Source organism: Anarhichas minor, unplaced genomic scaffold (assembly GCF_050575085.1).
Source record: "Anarhichas minor isolate MPS153535 unplaced genomic scaffold, ASM5057508v1 ptg000040l, whole genome shotgun sequence".
In the NCBI taxonomy this organism is placed as follows: Eukaryota; Metazoa; Chordata; class Actinopteri; order Perciformes; family Anarhichadidae; genus Anarhichas; species Anarhichas minor.
In genome coordinates, this window is record NW_027466486.1 from 5,518,658 (window position 1) to 5,535,780 (window position 17,123).

Here is a 17,123-nt window from a genome sequence, read left to right on the forward strand (position 1 = left end):
GGGCAGATAGGGTTACAGTACAAACTGTTGTTGATTAGGGCCGTGCCTGTAGTGGGGGGGATCATCCTAAATTGAAAACACATCAGCCGCCAGGGTTAAGGGCAGGATTAGGACCAGGGCTTGCGTGGGGCGAGGAGGAGGAGGAGCAGCGGCAGGCACAAAATGGCCGTCCCTCTGCGTTGCTTGTGACTGTGTTTCCCCAGAGACAGGTGGCAATTATCGGCCAGGGCTGCTGGGAGTTCACAATAACAGGTTAAAGGAGCATGTATCCCCTTGACGCTGTAGTCCTCGCCTTGTCTGCACAGGCGCCCAGCCCCCAGCCTGCTCGCCTGCAACCGCGGGGAGCTTCCTGTCTCCAAGCAGAACTTACAGACATGGTTACTCATCAAAGGCCAGAGGAACCCTCTGGACAGATCTCCAAATTAGCACCGTGGCCACTGTTTGGCTTTAGAGACTAATAAGCCTCGTCTGAAAACGGTAAAAGCCTCAGAGACATTTATTCTGCTGTTATTTTTACTCCGCGTATCAGATATAATGACGGTCGTCTAAATCTTGTGTATCGCATACATTTCAAATGTATTTACACACGTCCACACTCACAGATTACTGCCTACTCGTGATATCCGTACAGTACTTGCATAGGAGACACCCTTTGCAGCCATTGGCATAATAGGATTTAATCATATCAAGTGTTAATGAATACCCACTCAGTGTGTCATAACTGAAGAGATCAGGCCATTTTCATGATCTAGAGGGTCATTATAGAGGATGTGGAGTTGATATCTGAGAAAAGATCAGGTGAGCTCTGACCGACTGAACGTTAACCCTTACACAGCCTGCGAATAACACAGAGACAGAGAATACGTATTACTGCTTTCATATCACAAGGGCTGAATTTAGACGGGTTTGTAAAAGAGGAGAAAAGAGAAAAGGTTTTGTCTGAAGTATAAGTTGTTCCATAACTCCAACCCAACTTTAACATGGATTGTTATGGGTGTCATCAGACAGCTGTCGTCGGTAGGCTTTGTTTTGTCGTGTGCAGTGTCCTCCATGCTGTTTGGAGCAACTTCTGAACATTAAACAGACACAACCATAGCCAGACCACACCTTGTTTGGTTTCGCTCCTCATCCAAAGCAGACCAGAGTGTGTCAAAGCGCGTTGGACCGTGACAGCGTAGATCTTAGAAGGGGACCCGCACAAATTACACACACAGCGCACACTTGTCCCTCAAATATGTGTTGCTAATGCAGTCGGCGACATGCTCAGTTAAGGGACCTAACGAGTTCCAAACACTGATTAAGCTTCCTCCCCATTGGCTGGAGGATGTTTAGAAAGCATAATATTGTACAAACGGCTCCTAACCAGGACCAAATGGGGTGAGGAGGCTGATGCTTATTAGGTCATGTGCTCCATAAAATAACCACGTGTTAGCTATGTTATCAATCAGATTGATATTGTGTGTGTGTGTGTGTGTGTGTGTGTGTGTGTGTGTGTGTGTGTGTGTGTGTGTGTGTGTGTGTGTGTGTGTGTGTGTGTGTGTGTGTGTGTGTGTGTGTGTGTGTGTGTGTGTGTGTGTGTGTGTGTGTGTGTGTGTGTGTGTGTGTGTGTGTGTGTGTGTGTGTGTGTGTGTGTGTGTGTGTGTGTGTGTGTGTGTGTGTGTGTGTGTGTGAAGATAAGGTTAATGTGAGAAGGTGGCTAAGGTGATAAGTCAGAGAAAGTGATAATTCGTTAGTGGGAGATAAAGACTACAGAGTCCCACAATACAGTGACGGTGTTGGGAGTTAAAGGTTATTAATAAAATGATCACGATAAATTATTTGTACAATTTATCATTCAGAAAAAAAATGTAGTTTGATTTGTGTTGTAGTTTCTATGAGTACAACACACTTAACTGTGTATGTTAACCAGATTCTGTGTATTCTTCAGAGCACATACAAACAATTGCATAATACATTAAACGCATCCAATATGTCTATAGAATAGGGCAATATATTGTTAGAACACTGTACTGTATTAAAATGATTTAAGTTTCTTATTTCTTTTTAATTATTGTACGTAAGGGAAATTGGCATCAAATACCTATCGTCATCAAATCCATCTATTATTGTCATTATTTTAATTTTTCTATTTTATTGTTTAAATATATTTTAGATACAAAGGAACACATTACATTTGATTTAGTCAACAACACAGCATAGCTTATTATCAGTTTTTATTTTAATTATACATAAACACAAATGTACTATGGTTACCTGACAAAGCAGCGGACTCACACTGACGTGACTTGACCTCCCACACCCTTCATACTCACACATTACGCCTCCACACATCTATGCTGAAACCCAACACTACACAAACATACACGTTAAAAAAAACCTCTCTCTCTCTACCTCCAACAGTGATAAAGACAAACCACATCCGCGCCACGTTCCCTTTCCATAACCCATCGACAGAAAACATAAAACCGTCGGGGAGAATTACACCTGGCGGAAGATGTTTTATTTTTTATTGCCCTCTATTCCACCTTAATTACGATGCTTGTGTAGGCTTGGGCGACTCATTTAACATACGATTGTACGCTACGGCTGCCTTGTATTTGTGTTTTACATACCCGAGCAGAATTGAACTTTTCCTTGCCCACAAAAATAAAAGGGGGCGGTGGTGAGAGAAAATAAGGTGTTTCTTTTCTTAGCTCCAGTCATGTTAATAACTTATCTGTGGGAGGCTTACTCTTCCATTCAACTGTTATTTATGGACAGGAGGATGTATAGTTTGTAGCAAGGGATTATTTACCTCCCCGTTCATGGACGCCCCTCCAGGCAGAGCCAGTCTTTAAATATCCTATTTGTGTGCACGGAAGCTTGTGTTATCAGGGCGTCTTCATCATAGGGCTGGCTGACTTGCTACAAACAGCTACTACAAGGCCATTAAAATACAAACGCTGGATGTACAGTGATCAGCTGCGGGCCATATCACCTGGCATGCAGGCCCTGGGTCACTGCCCCCCCCCCCCCCCCCCCTCTAAAACTCCACACGTACAAACACATCACACATCCATTATCTGACCCTGTAAATAAACTCCAACAGGCAGCTGCCTTTAGCATGGACTGCCCATGAAAGGTCATTTGTCACTAATACACACATTTTTGTCTTTTGCTATGTACATAGTCCTTCTGTCTCCAACACAGAGACTTTTATTCCACTATACTTCTCGCCCCAATTACTCTCAATGCTTTCTGCCTTTAAAAGAAGTTGAGCGGGTTTCATACCTGCATTTCATGGAGCAGAGAAAAGACTAAAGCTTATGTTTGGCAGTGCTTTAGTGGGCCTACCTTGTGACCTGATGTATGGATGCTGAAACAAAGAGGTCTTTGTGGGGGAAACCTCAGAGACATAGAGTTCAGGCTCAGGTAGAGGCTTATGCTGTCTAAATCATTGCCGGGGCGTTTGTTTAAAAAATCGGTCTGCGCGGTATGTAAAATGAAATGACGTGTTTTAAAGTCGAGCGTAAATTCATCGTGATTTTATTGATAATTAGTCATGCCGCGTAATGTGTTTTGGCAGAAAGTGCTCAGCCCCCAGTGTTAGTAAAGCTTTTTCTCACCAAAATGTGGCAGATCAAATTAGCCTTGATCTGTTTGTTAGGTAGAAATGTTAAACAGCAAGTTGTTTTTGAAGGGGGGGGGGGGGGAGCTGTCTGACCCCCTGCAACCTCAGACTTCTCAAAAAAATGAGACGGGCATAAATAAAATCAGGACGGCAAGTTTGCACATTATTTGAAGGGTAGCGTTTGTATTTTACTGTATTTTTCACTAGATTTGCAGTTTATAGTTTCTTTTCTTTTTTTTTCATACTGGTGCTCTGTGCAGAGATTTAATTCCAGCTCTGTGTGAGGCTTGGCTGCATGACTCGCTGTGTGTGTGCACAGGCAGACACTAATAACACTCCCTCTCCTCCATTCCAGGCTTTTTTGTTCCTGAGTGCCTCGCTCTCATTAAGCTGCCGAAGTAAGCTGCTTGGCACCTGCTTTAAATGCGACCACCACCCGCTCATTAACACTAACGAAAGCGTGGCCGGCAGCCGCAAATCCACGCCCAGGCTCGTCAAGTGTCCCCCTTGCTGAAATTAGCTACGTTTCACAAACAATTTCACCAACTCGTTACATAGTTAGGTGTTTATTGGAAGATGGCTGACTCTGACTTAGAGGTGGTGTGTGTAGTAATAAGCACACGCCAGGTTAAGATGAGCCAACCCACATAATAAACCATAATTTGCCTACAAATTCAAACTGAACTTAAAGTCACTTCCTCAGGCGTTATTACACACAAAGGGATTGCAAAGGAGTATACAGGGCATCATATACTGCATATTTATTATTGCTCAATTGAGTGTCTAGATAGTGCTTGGAACTTTCTCTTCTCATACTGTGGCCATACGGCTCAGTCTTAGCGTTCCCTTCCCCCTCAGTGTTATTGTTTGTATTCCCAGTCTCAAGCTCCTGAAGCTCCCTGTAGTATTGACTTGTATTAATTCTGAGTAGGATTCAAAGTCCATTTATTTTCTTTACCGTATGGAAAGGCCTTGGTGACATGGCTCCCCTGTGTTTATAATTTTGCTTGTTTCAATTTGCTCTCTGCCTCCCCTGACAGACCTGGGACATGATGTATCGTGCGCCGCTGCCTTATCTGTTGATGTACAGTTTTAACCTTTCCAGAAGGTTGCCTCTCTCCCCTCTGTGCAGACCAGTCTCCATTTTCTCCCCTTTTTCAGCCTCACCTCCCCATCCAGAGCACAGGAAAATACATACAGCACGGCGGCTGAATAAAAAGAAGAGTATAACCCCCTTTTCCAAAGTCATCTAATGTAAATGTTTAGGTTTTGTTTCCATAACATTCCCATATTAAGAGTTGGCGACCATGTGCAGCAGTGGGGCCATGGAAACGATGAGAGTTTGGGGTCTTGAGCTTTGCGCAGTGCTGAGAGGCTGAGCTATGCGTGTGACATTGTGGTGAACTTTCAGTGTGCATCTGTGGGCTTTCTGCAGGGCTGTTAGCTTTGGCCTGTTGGCTCATAGATACAGCACCGTAAATCACACACTGTAAAATGTAGAATCCGGGGACGGGGTGCAGAAGCATGTACTTCTGCGAGGGCCTCTTTGAGGGAAGGTTGTGTGCATGTATAGTCACATTTTTTTTGTGTCGGCCTCCATACGAGTACTGTATGTAGAACATGCACTGCCCCAAGGCTCAGTCAACAATACACATGCATAGTTGGCAATGTCACGACAACTGATTCTTGCACTCTCATTTATAATTCATGTGGCTAGAATACCTTGTCGAAGTTGTAAGAGTCAAACATCTAGGTATTTATAATAAGCTGGTACATTAAAACCGTATGAGAGACTATAGATTTGCGTAATTTATAATTAAAATAACACCATAGGGTGTTTAAGCCAGTATTTTAATACGAAATGATGGATCACAGCTTCGAGGTTTTATGCACTTTACCTTGAAGCTGAACTTCTGTTGCTCTCCGTGGCCCTTTGGCTAGCTTCCTGTCTAGGTCTCCCGAGACCCTACAACATTGTTAACTGTCTGAGGATAGAGTGTCTGGGACCAGAGCACTGTCAGCCGCCTTGAATCTGGAAGCTGAGGTGCTCTCCGTTCAGAGTTCAACTGTGACATGTCTTTATGCATGGCAGCTAATGTTCAAAGAATATGTATGATCTATATGAGGCAGAGAGGGGCCACCGGTGGCTCTTTGGGGCATAATAAATAGCTTGAAAGATGATTTATTGACTTTGTGAGAGGGAGAAGTAGTGAAATAACGTTGCACATTCCCGGTGAAGAACTCCTCCATTTTAATTGTTTCTACACCTTTCAGCAGACCTTCAGGTGTACAGTAGCTACAGTGTCTATAAGAGGCAATAGCAGCAACATGATGAGAGGGAGAGAACAAAGGATAGTAGAAGGAAAAGCAAAACCTCTTGTATTTAAATAGTCTGAACTTGTCTTCTCAGTTGCTTGGCAAGTCATTATTTATAGCTTTTAGGAACTGCAGTACTTGCCAACTGAGGCTAAGTTGCTCTGGCTTTCAAAGTGAATGTGAATGAAACAGCTGGACGCTGTTGGATTGGCTAACATTAGCCACCAGATGCAGAGTGTTTAAGTCTCAGACTTTGTGTTGAACTCTGTGTGCTCTGCTATGTCCCAGAGGCTTCCGACGACAAGATCCGGAGGCCTTGGTGTAGAGCTTTGTTATTTCTTAGATTATTGTTATTTCACTGCCATTGTAATATGATCAAGTGTGTATCACCCTGTCAGAAAGATCTTAATCTTCCTGGCGGCTTTTTCATTTGATTCAACACAAGTTTCCTGGATAGTGATCAAAGGAAGAAAAAAAACTAAGTGACCTTATCTCTCATAGAGCAATCTTGCATGTGTCCCATCTTTCTATCTCTTCACTTACTTATTTGTACTTTTTTGTTTTGCCTTCCAAATCAAACATGCCTCAAGCATTGCGCAGATATAAATTTAAAAGAAACTGTAACTCATTCATAGCTACTTCAGAACTCTCCGACCTGACAGCAAATGATGTACTAACACAAAATGTGCTTTGTTTCTTTTGTTTTGCACTGCAGGTTTGGTCCCGGCCTTGTGATCTACTGGTATGGCTTCATAGGAGAGCTGGACTGCCAAAGAGACAGAGGTATCCTGCTCAAAGACTGCTTCCCTACAGACATTGTCCTGTGCCATGCCGCCCAGCAGGACGGACCGTCACACGAGCCAGAATAAAAGACAAAGAGTGACAAAAGCAAAAAACTTGGGATGGAAGGAAAGAGAGAGGGAAATAAGGAGGTGGGAAGGGTAGGAACAGGGGTGTATACCTAGATCCGGAAGCAATTTGGCTTTCCTGCAGAGTGAGACGACTGGCAAAAAATCTGCCCTGAACTCCACCCGACCCTCTGTCTCTGTCTGTCTCTCCCTTCCTCTGTTTAACTGCCCCTAAAGCTACCACATGTAAACACACCCCACCTTTCTGTATATCTGACAGCACAGGGTCAGATTCATACCTGTGTGCAAAAACACTGTCTTGGAGGCTTTCCTGGTTGTGGTCAGCTCCTGGCCCCTGGATGGCCTCTTGCAACGGACAACCAGGGTGAGAGCCAGGACCAAAGCAGGACATTAGGCCCTTCCTTATCACACCCAAAGCCCTGGCCTTTGTCACTCCTTCCTCCTCCACTCCACAAGCAGATAAGAGAGGGGCGGTCCGGGGGCTGGGTGGAAGCCTGTCTCTCACCTGCGTCACTCAGTGCCCTCTCAGTCACTCTCCGGGGGGTAAACAGGATCATTTCTGATTAAAGATGGCCTCACTGTGACCTTTTTCACTTCACTTCATAAAATCTATTGAGGATACATTGTTTTGACCACAGTGGGTTGAAGCAGGGGTTAACATCGCAACTAATTGTCATCACACAAATATTGTCAACATGTTGTATCTGCTTCTTTAGAATTATCTTGATTAACTATAATTCAGTAACTATAAATGGTCACATTTTCGTTACACATTTTCACACAGATGCCACTGACCTTAAGTGACAATGATGTTACACAACAGGTGTTTCTGTTTTTCTCCTCAGTTGGTTTGCCTGGTGTTGGATATAGTGTTAAATAACACATTTAAATCATACTTACAGTCGGTGCTGTAATTAATATTTTTTTAACAATTCATGTGTTGAATATTTTTTCAATTTATTGGTTAATCATTTGGTCTATAAAAGTTAAAAATTGAAAAAAAAATGACCATCACGTTTTCCTACCCGATACTCAACTTGCAGCAATACAAAACAGAGGAAATAAAAAGTATACAATAAGCTTGTTTGGCATTTTCTGTTTCACAAATAAAAATGATTCATTGATAATCAAAATTTGTGGGTGACTCATTTTGTCGATACATTTTCTGTGTTTCTATTGACTGACTGGTTAAGTGACAAATCCTCATCACTCATGCACTGATCTCAGTGCACAAGGTTATTTATTAGTCTTAAGTCTGTCCTCAACATTAAACCACCTCGTACCATATACAGTGAACAGTGGCGACACTGCAACAGACCCTTCAGAACCATATACAGTGAACAGCAGCGACACTGCAACAGACACTTCAGAACCGTATACAGTGAACAGCAGCGACACTGCAACAGACACTTCAGAACCGTATACAGTGAACAGCAGCGACACTGCAACAGACACTTCAGAACCGTATACAGTGAACAGCAGCGACACTGCAACAGACACTTCAGAACCGTATACAGTGAACAGCATCGACACTGCAACAGACACTTCAGAACCGTATACAGTGAACAGCATCGACACTGCAACAGACACTTCAGAACCGTATACAGTGAACAGCATCGACACTGCAACAGACACTTCAGAACCGTATACAGTGAACAGCATCGACACTGCAACAGACACTTCAGAACCGTATACAGTGAACAGCAGCGACACTGCAACAGACACTTCAGAACCGTATACAGTGAACAGCATCGACACTGCAACAGACACTTCAGAACCGTATACAGTGAACAGCATCGACACTGCAACAGACACTTCAGAACCGTATACAGTGAACAGCATCGACACTGCAACAGACACTTCAGAACCGTATACAGTGAACAGTAGCGACACTGCAACAGACACTTCAGAACCGTATACAGTGAACAGCATCGACACTGCAACAGACACTTCAGAACCGTATACAGTGAACAGCATCGACACTGCAACAGACACTTCAGAACCGTATACAGTGAACAGCATCGACACTGCAACAGACACTTCAGAACCGTATACAGTGAACAGCATCGACACTGCAACAGACACTTCAGAACCGTATACAGTGAACAGCATCGACACTGCAACAGACACTTCAGAACCGTATACAGTGAACAGCATCGACACTGCAACAGACACTTCAGAACCGTATACAGTGAACAGCAGCGACACTGCAACAGACACTTCAGAACCGTATACAGTGAACAGCATCGACACTGCAACAGACACTTCAGAACCGTATACAGTGAACAGCATCGACACTGCAACAGACACTTCAGAACCGTATACAGTGAACAGCATCGACACTGCAACAGACACTTCAGAACCGTATACAGTGAACAGTAGCGACACTGCAACAGACACTTCAGAACCGTATACAGTGAACAGCATCGACACTGCAACAGACACTTCAGAACCGTATACAGTGAACAGCATCGACACTGCAACAGACACTTCAGAACCGTATACAGTGAACAGTAGCGACACTGCAACAGACACTTCAGAACCGTATACAGTGAACAGCATCGACACTGCAACAGACACTTCAGAACCGTATACAGTGAACAGTAGTCTGCACAACAGACAGTTTTCCAAATAAACCCCGACGTATACAAAACAGTGGCACCAGCAGCCAAAATAAAATCAGTTGGCACAGCGGCCTATTCGATTTTGAATAACTTACCCTTTGATGATTGCATTACTTGAATAGGAAGCCCATCCCCCTGTCCTTTTGGATGAAGTGGTTGATGGCATCATCCATCAGCAATTCCTTCTTCATGGAAATTAAGGCCAAGTCTGACAGTTGGGCCTGCCCAGATGTGTTCCCAGAGAATGACCTCCACAGAGGCAGTGTCAAACTTCTCTCTCTTCTTTTCAGTTGTTCCGTGTAGCTCATCTTGTGTAGCTCCAAACCTTGGTTTTGGAGAATTCCAAAGACAACATCTGAGTACAAGAAGATGGCCTGGAAGGTTTTCAACCAAAAACAGAAGTTGAAGCTGGCAAGGAGGCTGATGTATCCATCGGCGCAATGAACAGTGTCATCATCAAACTCTGGGTGTGGTGTTCTACGGTCTGCTCGATCGCCGAGGAGAGTGTCATGGCTTTTATTATATGGAAACAATTTATAGACCTCCCATGAACATAACTTATTATGTTCTTTAATATTAACAAGTCCATTAGTTCTTTACATGTCTTATTAGTGGGCATTCCCTCATACTATCACATGTATTTATAATTATGTCTATTCATTGTGTTTGTACTTTTGATTGGGCTACACTAATATTATTGGTATTATTCTGTTTGTGTAATTAGATTCCAGTGATGGCTGCCATGAAAAAAATGTAAGAAAGATGCTGCTTCAATTCATATTTGTTGACTTTAATCCTTTCCAAAACAACATTTTGATTATGGTCAAAAAACTGTTTGCGTTCCTGCTTGACGTACAGTGAGGCGGTCAGACAGGGCCCACTCTCTGCACAAAAATACAAAATAAAATACAAAAAATACAATTAGAACCGATAACTTTTTAAATATCTTTTATTCATTTATTTGTAGGCCTTCTTTGACGGTTCCCCTCTGGTACTGAATATGTATCCTATGCGGTATAAACTGTGTTAGCGAACATTTGCTGACATCATAGCAAGCCAGCATGGAGTTACAATGTTCTGGGATTAAAGTGTCTGTCTGTATGTCTCCCCATGAGTGAAGGATTATATTATGTGTCCGTTCCACATTTCACGCTGTGATCATCTAAAAATAAACATTTCTATTGTACAGTCCTGTTGTTCTTGTCTTGAATATTAAAAGCATAAACTTTATATGTGTATTATATACACATTAAGTTAAGTTAATTGCAGATACTGGAGTAGAAACACCTGATTTTCGTGTAAAGGTGTGTGACTATCCAGCAGTTGCCTGTTGCACTTCTTTACAACCTCAGTACCTTTTATGAGCGGATACCAATGGAAGGAACACAGCCGGGTTAGGGGAACCAGAAGTGAACATAAACTTGAGTGATGCTTTTAGAGGCAGATATGCAGTGCCTATAGGGGGTCCCTGTCCTGTCCTCTTCTTTATGGCACACAAAACGAAGAGAGGAAAGAAAGTGAAAGGGTGAAGAACCTACCACCATCTCTTATGATAAGAGGCAGGTATTGTGCCCCCTAACTGTTGCAGTATTGAAACTGAGTAAAGAAGACCTTTTGTTTCCTATTACACAGATCTTTCAGTATACAGACACTTTGTAACTGTCCATCCCCACTCGCTTGCAGAGAGAGGAATCAAAGTAGACCTCAGGTGAAAGGTATAGTGACACATGAATGAAATTTACGATAGTGTAATCTGTCCCAATCCTGACCCACGCATTTCTGTTACTGAGGAGAACTCCCCCATTTAGAATAAAAATAAGCGATTCTATGTTTGTTCTGCACAGTCATGCACCGCTCACGCAGTTAGACAGATATGGTATGTGGGGGTTAAATACCACTAAAGTGTTGCTTGATTTGTTACCCTTAAACCTCTAACCCTCAGCTGGCTCCCATCTAGGCCTTGATCCTTCCACGAGGAGGCCAGTGGGTCACCGCGGGGTCGCCAGGCGGCCATGGCTTCCTCTGACAGCCCCCCCCCCCCTGGTCCATGTGGTACAAAACAACTGTCCCCGTGTGTCCAGTTAAACTCGGGCCTATTGCCTGGCCATGGAATGCTTAGACATCATTTTATGGCTCCTGTTGGACACAAAAACAGAGCTATTTTACTCAGGGAGGGAAAATTCTCTATTGAGTAAGAACTGAAAAAAAAAATGGAAAACAGCAGATTCAGTTCCTCTCAAGTTTCAAGCCTTCCTGCCATTGTTTTCCAAGATGGCTGTCGCACAAAAGAGGAGCCAGGGTCAACTCCAATAAATTAGGTTCTGCACACAATGCGCACTAAATACAGCTTCTTTTTTTTTCTTTTTTAGATCTACTTCAAAGGCGAGGGCCGACATCGGCGTCAGCTGACAGTATTTTCATGATGTGGGTATAAATATAGAAAAAACAACTTCCATCTGATAATTTTTTAAGAGCCAGACATCTTTATTTTGTGTTTTCCTTGCCCTCGTCTCCCATCTCTTTTTAGATTCATTGTTCTTGTCACAACAATGGGGCACTCGAGTGCTCTCCAAATAAGGCAAGTTTGGAGAGCTCGTTTCCTGGGGACAGGAACACCAGTGATCCTCAAGAGGCATCCAGTAACAACAAGACTCAATGTACAGTATTTCCTCATTGTAGAAATGAGTATTATGATAATACATTTTGTGTGAAGGAGAAAAAATTGAAGACGTACTATAAATAATGTGATTCCTGTTACAATATTGCCAAGAAACTACATGCAGAACTATTTAGTTACACATTGTATTCCGTTTTGTACTATTGGTTACAATTCTTAAATCTGTGAGTCCCATGTGTCAGATTAGTTTTATGCAGTTCACAGCATCCACTCTGTCTGAGCCTGCAGGCTATTGGAAGTCCACCATCCACTCAGATGTACGTCTTGGCCCAATCTCTTCCCGATCCTGCTGTTTTATGCCTCTTCAGCCAAGCTGCTAGATAGACCACTGAGACACGGAGTGAGAAAGAAGTGCAGAACCAGAGACAGACTGAAGGGTAGGTTCTATCCCTCCAGCAGACCACCAAACGGACTTCCACCACGCTCCTGTGTTATTTATGTGGAGAGACCTCTGGCCTGTTTCTGCCCCAGGCAGCATGGTGCTTTTAGTAGGGATCCTCTCAGCCTCCCTCAGCCAGCGAGACATCACAGGGTGGAAAGAAATAAAAGTTCTCCTGGAAGAGTCAGGGCAGCCAGTTTGAAAAAAAAAGAAAAAAGAAAAGTTATTTAAGAGGGCTTGAATAACAGCACTGGGGGGGAAAAAGCAGCCACTCTGCCCCGAGCTGATATACGAAGAGATTTCATTTTTATTTTTAGGAAACTCTGGCTGCTAATCAGAGGCTGTTATTTAACAACAACAATGGATCATGAGAAAAATGTTCTGGGGTATTTAAAATGGCAAAGCAGTGGATGTTTGATTGACAGGATGGAGGGCAGATGGTATGTTTGAGGGAAACTGAACAACTATGACACATTAATCCACTCAGAGGGGTGGGGGTGTGGGGGGTGTGGGGGGACTTGTTTAGCATGACTCACTGGTAGTGCAGGACAAGCAGAGACACGGCCGAGAGCTTCAAAAAAACTAAAACTAAATTCAGAGCTCTGAACACCCTGCAAAAAAATCACTCCTGACACAGATGTGACATGGGATCACATGCACCCATGGGCCTGGCCATTGAAATATTCCATTTCTGACAGGCAAAAGTGAGCAACTCAAGTCCCTTTCGGTTAAAAGGAACAGCTTGGCAGTTGAAACCTATTTATCTTTGATGGTGTACCATGATAAACAGAGAGGTGTTGACTGGGCATCTTGCTAATTGAGGTATTCCATTTAGAGCCAAGCTCCCATTTGTAAAAACAGCGGCGCTCGTCGTGTAACCCACGCCTTCAAATAAATCCAGGAAGCATATTTGGAGTTCCTTCCAGCGAGACATGATTCACCATGTGTCTGTGGCCATCGCTGAGGCCTGTTACTGTCCTGAGTTTAGCCAAGATGTCATCCATCAGCCACATTTTACAGTGTCTATTTATGCTTGTCAGCTATTATTCGTACCCATTGTTTTAACATGTACTGTCATGGATGAAAAGGAGGAGGGGGATATCTCAGAGGAGCTTGGGGAGTTTGGAGGGGAAAAAGGGTCTGTCGGTGAAATGGAGTGAGCGTACGTTTTTTTGGTTGGAACCACAGGGGTGACAGCCTGCATGGAGGCTGCCTGCCCTGGCATCGGCCACCTGAAAGGTCAGCCCCCCCTGAGTGGCATTTGGACTGTAGACAGAAGTGACCCAGAAACTGTGTTATCTCCTGTTCTCAGCGAGGGGTCCAAAGGAGGCCTAGTAACATCCACAGGTACAGGTACAGGCCAGCATGGGGACGGGCGGGGGTGAGGAGAACAGCAGGGTAGAGGGGAGGTAGAGGAGGAAGAGGCAGCAGTAGACGTATGAGCTCCAGTGACATTCTAAAAGATTAGAGCTGTGCGGTTGGAAAATATGACTGTGGAGGTAGACGGGGGGGGGGGAAGGTTAGCTGCAAGAGGCTGGAGACAAAGTTTGATTGAGTCAAAACAAACCCTGGCTCACCCTTTCCCCCGTCCTTTATATATGCGAGCGCGATTGCCTGATGAGAGCTGTTGCAAGCTTGTTATTATGAAATAAGTGCAGTTAGGAGGAGGTGGGGCTACTGTACACAGGCGGCGGTGACCATGGAGACAAGCATAGCTATTATGGGATGCATCGACCACAGGTTTTGATTTGGTGCTGAGAGCAAAGTTTGAATCCAGGGCACAATCAGAGCCTCTGATGCAGCTGATCTGGCTCTGCACGCCGTGCCGCACTCATTCAGAAGTCACCTTGCGTTTGTCAAAACAAGCCTCGCAGACATTTATCACACCGCAATAAATCCTGGCTTGACATTCTGACGCACAGATGAGACGACTCGTCCATTATGTACAGGCTCAGCTTAATTTTGGGAAATATTTGAAAGAGCATGATGTGATTGGTAATTTCATTCAATTGTTGCCACTGGTAACAAAATATTTTTGTGTCTTGGGAATTGGTGAAGGGCAGGGATGGAAGCAGCCGTTTAACCGAAGGAGTCGAGAAAAGGGAGAAGGAGAGGGACAAGAGAGGAAGACTGGACGAGATTTTTTTCTCTTTTTTTTGTGATGCTTTATGAGTATTTTGTTGGGCCTTTCACTGTGCTGAGCAATTAACTGTTTGGCTGGAAGTACAGTGCCAGCTCCGGTGCTTCTCAGCTCGAGAATTGTGGGCCATTTATCACTTTTACAACTCATTTTCACCCCCAAAACACTCCCCTCTTGGGCTGGATACAACCTCGCCGCTGCCATGTCCTTGAGTTCCTGGTGACAGGTAAATATACACTTCCATCCAAACACATGTCCCACATCGTCTATATTTGACTTATGGGAGGTCAGCCTGCGAGGGATCGATGTTGCAGTTCATTTTTAGAGGCTTGATGATGTCACGTCGCGGTGTACCGTGGGTTATGGGTCCGTGAACCTGTTGCTGCAAGAAAGAAACAGTCCCCACAACTGTCTCGACTCAGAGTCAGCGAGGAGCGCATGAGGCAATTTTTCAAGCACACTTTGAAGAGAAAATCGAATGAACCGAATCTCGCACACTCACTACTGTGACTTCAGCACATCACTCCACTGACAACTTCCCAGTCCCACAGGGATCATCGTCAAGTCACACAAGAGGGAAGAATGAATGGAGCGATGTGATGTTGTCATTCAAATGCAATGGATCACTTGAACTCCATTGCCCTGTTGTAATGACCCTGTGTAAGGACCTGTAATGTGGTTTTCCCATTGGGTTTGAGAGAAACCCTATGCCAGACCATTCAGGTGCGCAATAAAGTGCTTTTCACTTTCTGAGGACTTCCTGTCTCCAGTGGCGTTCTCCATTAACTCCTCACAGACAGACAAGAGCCTTTCTATTGGCCCAGACACTCTTTATCGCAGCAGTTATTCCCCCCAGGTACGGCGCTACCTGGCCCGCAGATAAGATAGGGAGCCGGCTGCCTGTCATTATTGGCAGATGAAGGCTATCTGAATATTGACAACAGTTTACACTCCTTGTTGAGAAGCAAAGTTGGACTTGTGAGACACAGCGGCACACAGGGCTTTTATTGTGTAGAGGAGATATGAAAGTCTAGGCTCCCTGTCCACACACCCAAATAGCCTTATGTCACAGCCTGCACCCCCCCCCCCCCCCCCCCCCTTCCCTGCTCCTCCTGCTCCTCTTCAGTTGGCTACTATTTATTCCCACCAGCTGTGATGTGCTAAAAAAGTTCTTGACACCAGCCAAAGCTTTTCATCACTGCAGCTTCCTACTGCTAACAGGGACGCTAGCTTCTCCTGCCTCTCTGTACTGGAGGAAATGCTCACATATAAAATGACAAACACACACATCACACACAGAGACATTGTAAGATATATAAAATGGATTTCTTACGAATCCTCACAGCATCAGCTGTTGAGTTTCTCTGCATAAAATACCGTAAATGCATATAAACTAAAACGGACAGACTGAGAAAAAATAAATAAAAATGAGGTGCTGCATCACGCTGATTTTTTAAAAACTGCGACGTGGATGCGTTTACTGTCTTTAACACAATCTGTTTTGTAATCCAAAGAAAAATTCAGTTGCTTAGTTTTCAGTCGTTACACATCTTTAACGGTTCAGAAATTGATCGTTTGTCCTTTTGATGTGTCGATGTCAACAAAATGTCACGAGACCATTCTCCAAAATGAATACGCAAAGAAAGAAAATAGGGTTGCATTTTTTTTAACGACTACATTTTGCTTTAGGATCAATCGATGATTTAAAGTGATGACAATCCCCCGAAGTCCTTGTTCACAACTTGTCACCCGGAAATACAATTTTGTCGAAATGTTTACGAATAAATAAATAAACAAAAATATTTTTTTTTGCATTTTTGACAAATCGATTTCAAGATGTCTAGTCTTTACTTTGTACTTTAATGACAATAAAAACGCGTTCATTTTAATTTCGTTTTTTATTTTATTTCATAATGTTATTAAAAAAACATAGATGATAAATTATTGGTAATAACAATATAATAATACATAAACATTATTATTATTATTTAATATGTATTTAAAGCATTTTATTCGATGGTTGTTCGTTTCATAGAATGATGAGTCCATCATTGCTATCTAATCATTATTAAAGCAGTCTAGGCTACGTAATGAAGTGGACCACCTCTGTGTCTCCTTGATATTTCCTCCAGAGGAAACGCTGCTCTGTAACTCCATCCCAGTGACACCAGTCTCCCTCCCCTCGCCCTCCCTCCCCCCTTCTTTTCCTCCGTATACACTTCTGTGCCATTTCATTGTTTTGAAAAATAAGAAGAGGTTTTAACTGCCATCCGAGACGATAATGGTTACCGATTCTATACTTTCAGACATAATCTTCAAGTGGACCGTGATTAATGATGTCAGTGTTAGCCGGGTCCTTCAGGCCCCTGGCTGGATGACTTCAGCCTTGCTGCCCTGCTCTCTCTCTCTCTCTCTCTCTCTCTCTCTCTCTCTCTCTCTCTCTCTCTCTCTCTCTCTCTCTCTCTCTCTCTCTCTCCTTTTAAACACACAGATAGTCTCGGCCGTGCA

At 43.6% G+C, this 17,123-nt stretch overlaps 1 protein-coding gene across 4 annotated transcripts in view; it reads left to right on the plus strand.

The window, feature by feature from the left end:
- The window catches only part of cdin1 (CDAN1 interacting nuclease 1), a 53,304-nt gene extending 45,396 nt beyond the window's left edge, over positions 1-7,908 (plus strand). For all 4 annotated transcript variants that reach the window (XM_076108488.1, XM_076108489.1, XM_076108490.1 and 1 more), the window contains one exon: positions 6,642-7,908. In XM_076108488.1, the coding sequence (XP_075964603.1) occupies positions 6,642-6,795 (154 nt within the window). In that variant the 3' untranslated portion in view covers positions 6,796-7,908. The remainder of the gene's footprint in view (positions 1-6,641) is intronic.
- Positions 7,909-17,123: the final 9,215 nt, after the last annotated feature.